The 15,186-nt window shown below is 45.4% G+C and overlaps 1 protein-coding gene across 2 annotated transcripts; it reads right to left on the bottom strand.

Moving 5' to 3' along the window:
• Positions 1-2,254: 2,254 nt before the first annotated feature.
• Tlr2 (toll like receptor 2) lies at positions 2,255-7,986 on the bottom strand. Of its 2 annotated transcripts, none has more exons than XM_003476952.4 (2): positions 7,854-7,986; positions 2,255-5,533 (listed from the first exon to the last, which is right to left on the bottom strand). In XM_003476952.4, the coding sequence occupies exon 2, from the start codon at positions 5,517-5,519 to the stop codon at positions 3,171-3,173; it is 2,349 nt and encodes a 782-aa protein (XP_003477000.1). In that variant the 5' UTR covers positions 5,520-5,533; positions 7,854-7,986; the 3' UTR covers positions 2,255-3,170. The 2 variants fall into 2 exon arrangements, with proteins under 2 accessions (XP_003477000.1, XP_012996237.1); XM_013140783.3 differs by lacking the exon at positions 7,854-7,986 and adding an exon at positions 7,514-7,652.
• Positions 7,987-15,186: the final 7,200 nt, after the last annotated feature.

Below are 15,186 nucleotides of genomic sequence, written 5' to 3'. Positions count from 1 at the left end.
GGAATCAACAAGTGGGTCTGCATCAAATTAAATAGCTTCTGCACAGCAAGGGAAACAAAAGTTAAGAGACAGGCTACACAATGGAAAAAATCTTTACCAACCAGTCTCCCAACAGAGGATTAGTATTTAAAATATATACAGAATGCAAAACCCTTAACATGAAAACCTCAAGTAGCCAATCAATAAAAAAGACAAGTGATTTGTTCAGATACTTCTCAAAAGAAGAAATATAAATAGAAAGGATGAGAAAAAATGTTCAACATCATTCCACTAGGGAAATACAAATCAAAACAGAGCCCAAGCACGGTGATGCACCCCAATAATCCCAGCACTCGGGAGGGTGAGGTAGGGGGATCACCACAGCTTCAAGTTCAGCCTGGGCTACATACTGAGACCCTGTCTCCGAAACAAAACAAAACAGATCAAAACAACTACACTAAGATTCCATTTAACCCCTGTGAAAAAGTATTAAAAAAAACTAATCCAACAAATATCAAGGAAAGCTACTAAAAAATAGGAGGCCTCATTCTGATCTCTAATGTTTCTGACAATCACCATTTGTGGATACCTGCATGCAGGTAGCTTCCAGTACTTTTTCTTCAGACTCTGGGCAGGTAAAACAGCTTTTATATGCATGGACTTCAAAATGGCCCTCACCGTTCAGCAACGTTACATGATCAGTGCGTTTGTCAGCTTTCCCTTACTGTAACAAATACTTGAAATAATCAGTTTAAAAAGAGGAAAGGTTTGTTTTGGCTCACAGTTCCAAAGTTTCAACCTATGGTTGGCTGGCTTGGTTGCTTTGGACCTGCCATAGACCAGGCAGGAGTGCATGCTCCAGGAGACCTGTTCACTTCCTGGTGGAGAGGAAACAAAACAGGAGGGAAAGGAAAAGACATTGGTCCCGTATGGCTTTCGAGGACTCACACCCCGTGACCTGCCTTCCGCTAGCTTTCATCAAAGGCTCTGCCACCTCTCAATAAGCCACAGGCTAGGGACCAAGCTGTCAACACACAGGCCTTTGGGTGCAACCCAAAACACTGTTCAGCAACCACTAAGCAATCTCAGAATAAATACCGAAGACACAGTTTTTGCATGCTTATAATATTTACAGCCCAATCCTAAGTTTGTAAAGTAGTATGTTCCAGTGCACTGCAAACCTACTGGCAAGTTACACACTACAGAGTTAACCCCAGCTACTCCAGGCAATAGGCTAGGAGTTGATCCTTATTTTCTTTTACATATTCTTCTGTTTTCCAGAAGAATGTTTCCATAATGTTTTCCATAATGAAAAGTTTGCAATAAAAAAATAACAGAATATCCTAAAGGTAATTTCAAATTTATGACCTATGAAGCTATTGCTGTAGCTGTTTAAATTCTCAGTTAAATTTACAGTTCAAGTTGAGGTTAAGTCTATTTGGGTCATGACAGATAATGTGCTAACGTAGCAAACAGGAATATAGAGCAGGAAGATCACTATTGTCTTGGGCTTCTGTGGCATCTCAAGTTCCCTTCTTCTGGACTTGTCTGGATTTGGGTGGCTTCTCCACCACATCCTCCCGGGAGTGTGCATGGGAGAGAAACACCAGCGCTCTATGACTAAAGCCTGTTATCCACTTAATGAACTTATTTCTTTAGGATATTTTCCTGTAAATACCTGGGTCTCTTACATCCCTGCTACATCCATAACAGAAAAATACCTATTTACAAACCATAATATAAAAAGAAATTTATCACTTCCTGGAAAGCAAGACCATCTACTGACACCTACTACTATTGATGTCTTTCCCCCACTGCACATGTATCTGTGGTTCCCACGCTTACAGGTTTGGTGTCCTCGCCCTGGTGGCCAGGGAGTGTGGGCCAGGGCTTGTGGGCCACCACATTGCATACCCTTAGGACCTCAGCGTGTAGATGGCACCATTCTTATTTGAATGACAGGAAATGCTTGGAGGTCAGAGCAAGCCAAGATAGCACATCTACCTACTCACTCAGGTCTTTCTAACCCCAGAGCCCAAGTAACCACATAAACTTAATTCTGGCTGAGAACGGAGCTCAGGTTAGAGGACTTTGATTCCTTTTCACAAGGAAGAGGAGAGAGCTGCAGAGCCAAGGAAGGGCTCTTCACAAACAAGGCTACCATGGAATTCACTGTACTATTAAATCTGGATTATAAAGTTAACATATGATAATCTGTGGTCAAATTTGTCTACCAAACTATTTTTGAGTCATGATTAAAGAGTCTCTAGGAATATAATTATTTTAAAAATCTATTTAGCTCTCATATACTTTTTTTTAATTTTCAGGGGGGAAAAGGGGAAAGGTTTTTAAAATATTAGAAACTAGACTTCTCACAGAAGAAAAAGTAATGAGATGTGAGTGAGGGAAGACAGCAGGAGAAACCAGACACTAAGTAGAAATCAGCTGGCGGCTGAAGCCTCCTCCATCCCCAGTCAGGACGGAGGAGGTTACTTTCAAATTCTTCCCAAATAAAGCTTTTATTTATCTCAATGATTTTGTTCAGATGTTTAGACAAAGTTTGCTGTCTCTTGTGGTACACGCTGTCTTTCAAATAACCATGGTCGGACAAATCTGTCAAATTCTCAGAAAGACAGTTCACTGAAAACCCACTCTGTGCTCTGCACTGAAACGCGTTGCTGAGAACACACTGCTCTTCCTCTAAGAAGAGCCGCCAGTGGGGGCCAAGTGCCCTCAGGGAGCCTGCCCTGCGCATCTGCAGGGCAACTGCAAGAGGTGACAAAGAGTCCACAGAAAGCCGAGGAACTCCAGGGCATTTGAAACCTTCAGCCCCTTTATGCCATCTCCTGGCAAACCAAACCAACAGCTACAGGTTCTTCAGCCACCAGGGACGGGTTAGAGCATGAGCATCCCATAGATGAAAGAAAAACCAAAGCCATGTTAAAAAACCTGGTCCCAGTTTTATAAAAACATTTCTCTGGACGAAAACTGCAGTGTTAGTACGCAGGGCACTCAGCGACAGTGGATGCAGTCCGCATTAGTGGTAGCTCTTGGGCCTCGCATGCAAGAACCTAGGCCTTGGGGCTGGGGATTTAGCTCAGTGGCATAAGCGCCTGCCTTGCAAGCAGGCAGTCGTGAGTTTTCAATCCCCGGTACCGGTAAAAACGAAAAAAGACAAAAAAAACAGGAACCTAGGCCTTGATGGCCGCTCTCAGGTTGTCCCAAAACCCCTGGCGCTGGGCCTCCTCGGCGGGCCACTCCAGGTAGGTCCTGGTATTCATGACCTTGCGCAGCTTGCAGAAGCGCTGCGGGATAGCCTTCTTCTCGATGGGCTCCAGCAACACCAGGATGGCGGCGTCGTTGTTCTCGTCGAAGAGGCGGAAGTGCGAGAAGTCCAGCTCGTACTTGCACCACTCGCTCTTGACAAAGTTCTCGGAGAGCACAAACACTGTCTTGTGGCTCTTCTCGATGCAGTCGATGATGTTGTCGATGATCCACTTGCCCGGGACGAAGTCGCGCTTGTGCAGACACAAGCGGAAGGGGGGCTCGGCGTGCTCCAGCTCCTGCACCAGCAGCTCCTCCACCCAGTACGAGTCCCGCTCGCTGTAGGACACGAAGGCGTCGTAGCAGATGTCACCGCGGGGCGCCCGCCGGGGTTTTCTTTTAGCATGGAGCCAGGCCCATATCATTCTCAGGTACCACAATCCATGAAGGCGGTGGCACAGGACCGCCAGGAGCAGCAGCAGCAGGACGAGCGCGCAGCACACCACAGACACCAGCGCGGCCCGGTGGCACTCGGCCACCGAGAGCCGCGCATCCTGCACCCGCTGGCCCCGCACGTGGGCCGGCGAGTCGCACAGGTAGCGCGCGGGCCAGTCGCTCAGCACCTGGTCCAGCGTTGGCTGCGCCTGCGCAAAAGTCACGAAGTCGCAGGAGCAGATGAAATTGTTGCCACCCGCCTCCAAGGTCTTCAGGCTGGGGAAGGTGTCGAGCTCCTCCTGGGAGAAAGCACTTATTACATTCCTGCTGATCTTCAAAACCTGCAATGTGGGTAACCTGGAGCCGTCAGGGAGAGTCTTCAACTTGTTTCCAGAAATATAAAGTTCTTTCAGTTGAGGCAAAGGCAAAGAAAGTGAATTGAGATTATTATAGCTGACATCTAAAATTTCCAGTGTCTGGGGAATGCAGTTGGTTAACTTGTCTATTTGTGTGCTGGATAAATTCAAGTACCTCATCTTTTCTGGCCACTGACAAATTTCAGGCATAGAATGAAAACCATTTCTACTGATATCAAGCCTGGTTAGGTTGTGCAGAGTCAACAAAACCGCTCCAACTTTTCCTATTTCTACAAAATGATTTTTCCTTAAGATTAAGGTTTGTAAGGATGGCCAGCCACCCTCGCAGGCTGCATTTCCCAAGTTTTCCTCAACCATCAAATTTTCACTGAGATCCAAGTACTCCAATGACTTCAAATGCTGTGAGAGTAAACAAGGAACCAGAAAAACCTTGCTGTTTTCCAGTGTGATTCGTTTAACTCTCCCCATGAGTGAATAGATGCTACTAAGGTCATAAAATAAGTAGAAGTTTGGAATATGCACTCTCCGGATTGTTAATGTTTCTCCTTTTTTTGGATATGCTTCTTGTATCTCAGAGCCCTGAAAGTCTCCAATGCCATTATAAGTACAGTCCTCAAATTCTAACTCTAACAATTCAGAAGCATAACTCGCAAATTTCAAAACGTCCCTAAAACTTTTATCAGTCATGTGCACGTTTCTGAACGTGAACTTTGTAATCAGTGGATTTGTATCACCAATGGGCAGTTCTGAGCAGCTGAATGTATTCAAGTTAGTGTCACCCAGTTCCAGGTGCTCCACGGAACCCAGAACATCTGCAAAGATCTCCAGCAGTGAATCGTGTCGCCGCATGCGAAGGACCAGGTGACCAATGCGCTGAATTGACTTTAAGCTTTGTGCCTTGTAATTCTGGAGATTGGGTGCCTCGATCTGCAGTTCATCGAGAAAGGAGAGTCCGGCAAAGTCTGTTTTCTGCATCCTGGTGAAGTGGTCATTTCCAATCCTCAAGACCCGCAGACTTGTGAGGTGAGAAAAAAGAGGGGTTTCCCCAAGAGTTTGGTAAGAATTTCCCAGGAGGTTTAAGAACTTCAAGGTGGGAAGGTGCCTGAACCAAGAGGAGGATAAATTAGACAAGCGGTTTTCGGATAAGTCCAAATACTCGAGACTTCCCAGTGAGAGGAAGGCCTCTTCCTCGATGGTGTGAATGCCGCTGGACCTCAGCACCAGGGCCTTGAGGTTCACACAGCTCTGCAGGTCACTGTGGCCCACGGCGGTGATCTTATTGTTGGACAAATCCAGCCTTTTCACGGATGCTGGCAGGCCTGAGGGAATGGAGCTGAGAGACCTGGACCGGCCATCACAGACCCCAGCTGGGTCACAAGACAGAGGAGCCTGGGCCAGGGGTCCTTCCTTGGAAGGGCTGATCATGACCCCCAGGAGCCACGTTATCCACAAAGCATGTGACATTGTAGTGACACAACCTACAAACAGAAGAGGTTCAAATGAGACTGTATATGAAGCATGTAATTCCGATTCTCAAGTATTTTACCAAGCATAATGCACACAGGAAACAATAGGTGAATGGCACATATAAATGGGGGTAAAAGATGAATTTCCTGACACATTCAGCAGCACTGACATTTAACTACCATGCACAAACTATTTTTTTTTTTTTTTGGTACCAGTAATCAAACTCCGAGTTTCACATTTGCCAGGCAGGTGCTGTGCCACTGAGCTACATCCCAGCCCTCACGCACAGACTTAAAGACCCAGCCATCTGGGGCTGCGGAGGAGGATGTTGAATGAGCAGGCATCCGCACATGGACTTTCAGACACATCTGCCAGTACTTGAAATCCTCTTCCTCTTTAGTATGAGACTTTCCCCTGCTTCACATCACCGGAGCGCAGACACGTCAGAGGCCCTAACCACAACTCTGACTGGACAGCGTGGCACTCAGGGAAGCTCCAGGAATAGCCTGCTCTTGACCCAAGACAACTTCAGGCTCCCCAATCCTGCCTGGCTCCCACGCCCAGCAGGCAGGAAGGATGCTGGGAGCCCCAGGCAGAGCAAAGCTGTTTACTGGACCATCCAACCCTTCTCTTTCCTGCAGGCTCCTGCAGAAAGCAGGACTCAGGCCTGGTTGAGTTGTCCAAACAAACGCACAGGAAGTATAGCTGTTTGCACAACAAATGTGCCATTGCTTTCTTCCAGGAATCCAACAACTGTTTCTCCACCCACCTTCAGCCTTCTGGGCTGGGCTGTTCTCAGCCCCAAGGAGAGAGCCACATCGCTGGGTCCCTGCTGGCAAGGAGCAAGAGAACTTCGCCTTGATCTTTAACTCTTGGTTATGTGCTGAACCCATGCCACTCCACAACCTCCCAGAGGCCAGGGCTCTTAATCCTGGCACCCTTTTCTTTACCTCACTGATCTTTGCTCTGCTTTTTTATTAGTTCCCATAAAGATGTTATAAAATCTCACACTGTACAGATTAATCTCCCTGTCTGTCAGTTTGGCTGTACTTTTTATGGCATGTTGTAAGTGTTATAAATTCACAATCTCTTTTCAGTGAAACTTTCAGCCTGGTTAAATGTTTCTCATTACTCTAGCAATGATATTAATATAATTATATATATGTATAATTTTTTCCTTAACATCTATTTTGCCTATTAATATATAAATAGCTGTTTTGATCATTGATGATCACTTTACATCTCTCAGTATCCTTACAAAAAGCATCTCTTCCAAACAGAATCATGACTGCTAGGTTGTAAATTTTAAGTACAATTCCCACAATATTAGTCTGATGATCCTAAACTTTGGTCCTTTCCATCCAATACGATCACTGATCTTTTGGGATTTAAGTACTGTACCATATTTTTTCTTGTCCTGCCTATTTTATGCTCTCTTGTCTCTCTTGCTTTCATTTAAACTGAGGGGTGATTTTTATCATTAGATTTCTTTCCCATTAGTTTATTTATAAGTAAAATAGTACCAAATAATAACATAGTTTGGAAATTTCCAAAATACACTGTTGAAATTCTGGCAGTTTTTGTAAAATAGGGACATTCTTAAAAATTTTTTTTCAGAAGCAAATGTTACTTGAAACAGAAATCATTTTCCAAGAGTCACGCGGTTTGCCATTTCCTTTTTTTTTTTTTTTCTTAATGGTCGCTTTTTCAAGCCAGCCCCCCCCATCTGCCAGTGTTCTTTTGCAGATCTTAATAACAGTCAAAACCTGCACCATTTAAAGTCATCTCTGTAGGTTGCATTGTTTACAACCAGTACAATTTTATTTATTTTATGTTATTATTATTAATTTTTGTACCGGGAATCAAACTCACGACCTCGTGTATGCCAGGCAGGCACTTATGCCACTGAGCTAAATCTCCAGCCTGTACAGGTTCTTAAGAAAGAAAAACTCTTTGCTGCCTTGCATTTGACCTCCAAACCCAAGTCTCACCGAAGGCAAATTAGTTGCAAGGGGAACTCCAGAGTCGCCACTGCTCGAAGGCACAGAGCGGTTTCCTACGCAGCGCCCCAACTCCGGCACCCCGGACGGAGGCCGGGCCCTGCGCAGGAGTGAGGTGGGGTGTAGATCCCCGGACGGGCCTGGGGTGGGAGGCTGGCCGGCTGGGGCGCCGTCGTGGCTGAGCCCCAATCTGGCCCCTCTCCTGCGCGGGGACCGGCATTCGCGGTCACGCCCCTGCGAGGAGCTCGCGCGCAGGCACCGGGGAGCGCGGGCCGGACCCCCCAACCCGGGTCCCTCAGGCGGGTCCCCACACCCAGGGCGCGGGCCGTACCTGCGCGAGTCCGGAGCCGGCAGAGTCCGCGCGGCGGGCAGCTGCGGCCGGGTGGGAACCGCGCGTCCCGCTGCCCGGGGCGGGGGCGGGGCGGGGCCGGGCCGGAAGAGGCTGGCGAGGGCGCAGGGCTGGCAGGGTGGCCGCGCGGGAAGGGGAACCGAGAGGCTGCGCCGCCCCCGCAGGGCTTTCCCGACGCCCGGAGGTCGATCGCGCCCGGGGAGAACGCGGAGCGCAGCGGCCCAGGCAGCGCTTTGCTCCCGGGCCGGGCCGAGCGCGCGGGGACCCCGCTGCCACCGTCTCCGCGAACCTAACCGACACCGGGGGCAGAACCGGCCCCACACCGGGAAAAGTGCGAAGTGGAAAGGCCAGAGCCAATTGCCGAAGCCGCGGTCCCCCCCCACCGCGCTCGCAGGGCTCCTCCTCCCCAACCCACCGACCCCACCCCAGTGTTGCTCCCCTAACGTCTCCCCTCTGGGAAGCGCAGACCCGCGCCCTGCGATGACGCGGAAAGTGAGCTGATTAACCGCAAGGGGCGGCGGAATATGCACCCCCAAGAACCATCATCAGATCTGGGGGTAGAGACGTGGGGCTGCATGCACAGCTCGCGGGGCTGTAACTAATTTTTAGGGGAAGAAATGAGCCCGAAGAATAGACAGTGGCCCGGGCCAGCTCCTCGGAGCATTAGGCTGCTTAGTTCGCAGCCTCTTCTTCACGGACAGGAGTTGCATCTGTCTGGTCTGTTACTGAGGTGTGGGTAAGAAGATTCAAAGGCCACCGGCTCCTCTTCAGCAGACGCTGTGTTTGTGTGGACCGGGCAGCCTCAGAGGAAACCCTGCCTGCTATCTGCCCCAGGGAGGCAGGGGACCCGGTGGCACACCTCCTGGCCTTAGGCTCCCAACACACTCCGGGGTGTAGACCCTCACAAAGGTAGTCAATCTCCTAAACACCCTGCCGTGAGCCTGGATAGTCCTAGCCCCTGTTACACTTCCTCAACCTCTAACCTGAGCCCAGGAATAAGGTAACAAAAACAAGATGGTGCTGGGGGGGGGGGGTCAGAGCCAAGGATCAGTGGAACACGTTAGAAGGCTCAGAAACAAATCCAAACACACTCAGCCATCTCATCTTTGACAAAGAAGCCAAACACTTTGATTGAAAGAAAACCTCTTTAATAAGTGGTGCTGGAAAAACTGGCTCTCTACACATGCTGAAGACTAACACTAGACCCATGTCTATCACCATGCATTAAACTAAAATCACAATGGATCAAATAAATTTTAAAACAGAAGCGCTAAAATCTAGGTAGAAAGCTTGAAGACAGGAGTAGGCCAAGACTTTATGAGCAAAACCCTGACCACATAGGAGCTATTACAAAGAATCAATAACTAGGATCACATCTTATCAAAAAGATTTTGTATAATAAAAGAAACCACCAACAGAGTGAAAAGATGGCCCACAGTGTGGGGAAAATTTTTGCCCTCTGTTCCTCAGACAAAAGACTAATATTAGAATATTTAAAGAAGTCAAAAAAATCAGACCCCCAAAATTTAAAGGCCCAATCCAAAAATGGGCATCAGAGATAAACACACACTTCTCAGATGAAGAAGTAGAAGGGGCAAAATAAATATGTGAAGAAATGTTCAACATTACTGGTCATCCAAGAGATACAAATTAAAACAACACTGAGATTCCACCTCACCCCAGAAAGAATGGCTATCATCAAGAAATCAACCAGTAACAAATGCCAGCAGGACTGTAGGGAAAAAGGAACCATTCCTCACTGTTGGTAGGAGTATAGACAGATGCACCCACTAAAAATCAATGAGGCGATTCCTCAAAAAATTAAGATTAGAGGTCCCATTCAACCCAGCCATTCCTCTTCTCGGTATCTTCCTGGGAGAATTAAAAGTGTCATATCACAGGGATATAGGCACACCTATTTTTATAGTGGCACAGTTTATTACAGCTAAATCTTGGAACCAGCCCAAATGGCCACCAACTGATGAATGCATAAAGAAGACTTTTTTTTTTTAATACAACAGAGTACTACTCTCTTATAAAGAAGGATAAGCTGCGGACATTTCTAGCTAAATGGATGCACCTTGAGACCCTACTTTTAAGTGAAATAAATTGAGCACCCAAATAAATTAAATACCACATTGTTCCTCAGCTGTGAGAAACTGAGAGTGTAAGTAAATATACAATAGATACTGGGAAATAGGAAGAAGATATTCAAATGAGAAGGAGAACAAGGGAAGGAGGAGAGAGAAGCAAGAAAGAGACAAGAAAAAGTAAAGCGAATAGAAGGAAGAAGTAGAAACAAAGCTTTTGCACATAAAGAGGGCTACTCTGGGCAGACAGCGCTCACATCTTTGACTCTGGCCCCCTTGGTCCTAGCACTGCAGCATGAGTCAATCCCAGCGTCTCACACTTGAGATGCAGCCACCTCTGCAAAGCCCCACCATGGCCACGGAGGCTTTCAGGGACATCTAAGCAAAGCCCTAAGTGCTCCAGGTTAAACTCACGCCTCAGCTTTCTTTTCAGTCCACTCTATCTCTACAGAGTGTGCTTTCCTTTGCTAAATCACTGCCTTTCTTACTGCTTTCCTCTGTCCTGCTCTCTTCTTTGTTCAGGATACAGAGTACCTGGATGTAGAGTGAGACCCCCACTAACTGTCTGGGAACACCAGGAATTCTCAGTCCAGAGTTGGAGGAGGCGTGTTTGTATTCCCAAGGGTACAAAAGGACAGAGAAACGGAATCACAGGCGTGAATGTGAACTGCGAGGGTGGACTCCTGGTCCTGTGAAGTCTGCTTTTCCATACCGTTCACTGACTGTGCATAGTTTTCTCTATCCTTGGTAATTCAGGTGCCCTGGTTTGATTCTTTCTTTCTTTTTTGTCTTTTGTGACAGAATTTCACTATGTGGCTCAGGCTGGCCTTGAACTTAAAGCAGTTCTCCTGCCTCAGCCTCCCAAGTGCTGGGATTACAGGCATGAGCCTCCACACCTGGCAATTTTTGAAAAGACTTCTTTTATATTGATTCAAAATCTCCACCTCTCTTTCTCATTTCTCAGATACTTGAGAAAACATCTTTCAAATTATTTTCCCTGAAACTAGAAACCTCTGTCTTTTGTCTAATTGAACTGTCTAGATTTTGGCATTATTGCTTTGCAATTCCAAAGTCAAACAGAACATTCTGGTACAATCAAGTAGAAATCACCTATCTGCCTGCACATTGTTAGCAATGTTTCTATGGACATGTTACAAAATAAGCACATCACTAGGGATGGTGGTATATGCACTTGGGAGGCTGAGGCAGGAGGATCGCCATGGATCTACATAGGCTGGGCTACATAAGTGAGTTCAAGGCCAACCTGCACTACATAGTGAGACCCTATCCAAAAAGAAAAAGAAGAGAAAGAAAAAATGAGCCCAATAAAAATGGAATTTGTGAAAAGGGTCACTCTGGCTGCACAGGGACAAGTATTTCTTAACTTGGTTCCTTATACTGGGTGGCAGACAACCATAGCACACTTTTCTGATGAAAATATTTCCATTCATGTAACAGCAGCTGTGTATGCATCTCAGTAACTGCACTCCGGGACATAGGAGGCAATCTCTGTGTTCACCCACTTGGCAGGGGAACAGCCAGGTATATGCACATGTGTCCAAGTGTCAACAGGTGAGCTTTTTCCACTGTATGTGCCGTTACTTTCCTGTGTATTTATAATTTGTTTTATGAAATGTTTTCTTTTGATTTTCTTGTAGAATTAGCCAAGTTCAGTACAGCATCACATGAAAACCCACTTTTATAGCACAGGGAGGAAGGTGAAAGGGAGTCATCCGTGACTCAGCAATCCACGGTGACCTGGATCACGTAAGGAAAGAGGCTGTGATAGTGACATGCGCCAGGGTGAAGACCCTAGTCAGATGAAGAAGGAAACAATAATGTAGACAAATGTTCGACTAGTAAGTGCTATGAAACAATCATATGTACCTGAATCATCCAACTTTAGAACTAGGTGAGAAAATGTCGTTAGGCTCTTGCCAGGAGTGACACCAAGTGGATGGCATGCCAACCCTGATTCAGTGGTGGAAACTGTTTGTAACGGATGATGTGCCAAGAGCTGTTGTGAAACACACAATAATGAAATAAAACATTTTATAAGCACCAGTAGTGACACTCAGAAATACACCTACCATGACACAGCACTGCCTGTACGAAAACCTTCACAGCAGGCTTCACCATTCCACTCCGCAGACTCTGAATTTACGGAGAAGTGACAGACGTGGTGTAGAGAATTTTAGAACAATAAGGGCACTCAAGAGATTTGGTTTTCTTCAAAATTCTCTACATTGTGATGACAAAAAGATCCACCAAGCAAAAAAACCCACCCATTTTTTTGAAACTGTCAAGCAGTTTATACACCATCTGAGAACATGCACCATTGCATCACTGTTGAAGCCTTAGGCAATATATACCAAATAACACTCCCAAACCTGGCATACCAATATGTGCCTTGGCAGATGTGATGGCATTTTACATCCTGAATTTAGAAATTTATTCTGGAACTCAGCCACCAGATCTTTATTTGTGAAGTAATAAACTGTAAGACATTGTAAACAGACATTGTACTGATTTCAAAAAAGTAACTGAAATATCCCATTTGACAATTGATTCACTGGCTATACATGGTGTCATGTACACTAAAAGAACACCAACCACCAGCAGAACGACTTAAGTCAGAAAAGTGGAGACTCCTGAAAAAATGCTGCAAGTTCACAGTAGAGGAATGTGGTAGAATTTTTAGATTTCAGAAAGACATGACACTGGCTTCCTGTAGGGAGAAAAAAACGAAATAGTCTTGATACTGTCAGCATTACATGATGATAAGATTGATCATGAAGCCAGGCCTCATAGTACACAAATTGTAACCCCAGCACTCAGGAGGCTGAGGCAAGAGGATCCTCTGAGTTTAAGGTCAGCCTCTGCTACTTGGTGACTTCAAGGCTGGCCTGGTCTATATAGCAAGACCCCATCTCAAGAAAACAAAGCAAGGCCAAAAAAGATGGAGAGTGAATGTTCAACATAAACAAATGGGCATTCTACAGCAAAATGAAAGGCAGGGTAGCTGCTGCTGCTGAGTTATGTAGCAACTATGACAGCACTTGAAACAGAGCACTGTTATACGAAGATGCTGAAAAATTAAAATAATTGATTAAAAGATAATTAGCAAAAATAGTTACTTAAAAGGATAGTTATTAGCAATACTGTCATTCTGTACTGAGCTCATTACCCTAGTAACCAAGCACCAACCACATAGTTATAAATTAACTGACCATGTCGTTCTGCTGTTCTGTAATGTGTCATCCCCCCCATCTTAGTCACCTGTTTTCTGTGTCAACTTTTGTCCCCCTTGTAAACGACAAATGATGCTGTGTCAACTATTATTCCCTTTATGAGAGACAAATGTTCCTGGAATTGGCAGACCAAGGACTATGAATTGGCTAACCACCCACTGTGAAATGCCTCTTACCTCAAGCAAAGAGGAACAAAGGCCCACCTTATTTCTGTTTCTCATCACTATGTACTTAATGATCAATGAGCTAATCATAAATGAACTATAAAAATCAGTCAAAACTCTAACTCAGTTGCACAGCTTTGCAAATTCCATCTGCACTATGTCGCTGGGCCAGCTAAAATAAAAGCGCTTCTTCCTAAAAATGACGTCATTCTGCCCCATCTTTTCCATCTCAGGGGTTTTGCCCATTTTTCATCTCAGGGGCTTTTTGGGGAAGTACAACAAGCACTGGCCAAGCGTTGTGTTTTACTCGATCCTAAACACATTAGGCGCAAGTAGTTTCACAAAGAAAACAGCAAGCACAAAAAGTATCATGGAGGAAATTTCATAGAGAATTGGAACTGGACTTGATAAATGACCAATTACAAGAGAGAAAACAGTATAGATCTGTCCCAAGACCTCCACTGAAAAATTCTGGAGCAGCCAGGTGAACAGACAGCTGGAACACTGCAAGAACCGTCTGAGAAAACAAGACCAGCAGGAGGTCACGTACATCCGCCCAGGGAAGTCAGGGAAACGAAACACAGTGCTGTCAGTGTAAGTGACACCATGTAAGGAGCATGCTGTTTGCACAGGTGGAAACTGCCTTAGGTGTGATCACTAGAGAGGTTGTTTTTGTAGTAAAGTTTTTTTATTTGTATCTTCATTGTAGTCCACATACAAATTTATTTCTGTTTATTTCACAAGCAAGTAGTTGATTTTTGAAAATATTGACATTTATTTTACATACTAAGTATATATTTGATATTTTATTTTATTGAGAGTTCATTTTCCTGCTAACTGCACCACGGTATTATATAATAGGAACTTCCTGAAAAAACAGGAAGACAACAGAGGTGGTAAGCATGACCTGTCAACAAAGACAAGGAAGCAAAACACACATGCTGTCAGGGTAAGCAACACTCTTGTTTGGTGTGGGAAGGCTGCCTTAGGTACGTAATTAAAGATCATTTCTCTGGTAAAGTTTTCTTTGTATTTTCATTGTGGCTCATGTAGGAATTTATTTCTTGTGGTGTTTTTTTAGGTTTAGTAAGCAAAGTTGATATAGAAAATGTTGCTGTTTATTCTAGACACTCATTACATATTAAAATTTAATACTTTATTTTGTTCTAATCACTCATTGCACATTTTGGGGCCGGAGTGTAGCGCAGGTGCTCACTTAGCAGGCACAGAGCTCTGATCCAGTCTTCAGCATCAAAACAAAACTAAACAACCCAAAAACAAAACAAAAGGTTTTTTGCAGACTCTCTCTTCTAAATTAAGACTGATATTTCTAAACTCCAGAGATATGAACACCCATACAGATTAGTCGTTCAGGATGACAAGAAGAAGCAGTCAGCTTTACTCTGAGAGGGTTGGGAGGATCTTTCCAGTTCCAAACGCTATGCTTCGTACCAGCTGAAAGGAAGCAGAAGGCAGCCTCACCACCAGGCTGCTGGAGAAACCCTGGTGTTAAAACAGGCTGAACCAACCGAACAGTGGATGTGCAAACCAGTTGTTGAAGGAAGAGCGGGAAGACGGGGCAGCTGAGGGAAAGAGCGTGAGGCCGCTGACATCAGACTGAGCTCAGAAGAGGCTGCAATAACAGAGTTTATCGTGGGCCCGGCATTTCCCTCATGGCAGACTTCAAGGCCAGGACTGTGCTTTGACAGTAACTATAGAAAGCTAGCATCAAAGAGGGCCGAGATATACTTTCTTATTTATTTTGTGCTATATGACAGCATTATGATCCCTTTACACAAATGTTCTGGGT

This window comes from Cavia porcellus, unplaced genomic scaffold, assembly GCF_034190915.1.
Source record: "Cavia porcellus strain 051 isolate PalLab524CR breed Dunkin Hartley unplaced genomic scaffold, mCavPor4.1 scaffold_14, whole genome shotgun sequence".
Lineage (NCBI taxonomy): Eukaryota > Metazoa > Chordata > Mammalia > Rodentia > Caviidae > Cavia > Cavia porcellus.
Note: the sequence above shows the minus strand (reverse complement) of the source record. Positions and strands in the feature narration are given on the sequence as shown.

Excerpts from the sequence above, each read along its gene's own strand:
- Tlr2 (XM_003476952.4), bottom strand. The coding sequence starts at position 5,519 with ATGTCACATGCTTTGTGGATAACGTGGCTCCTGGGGGTCATGATCAGC.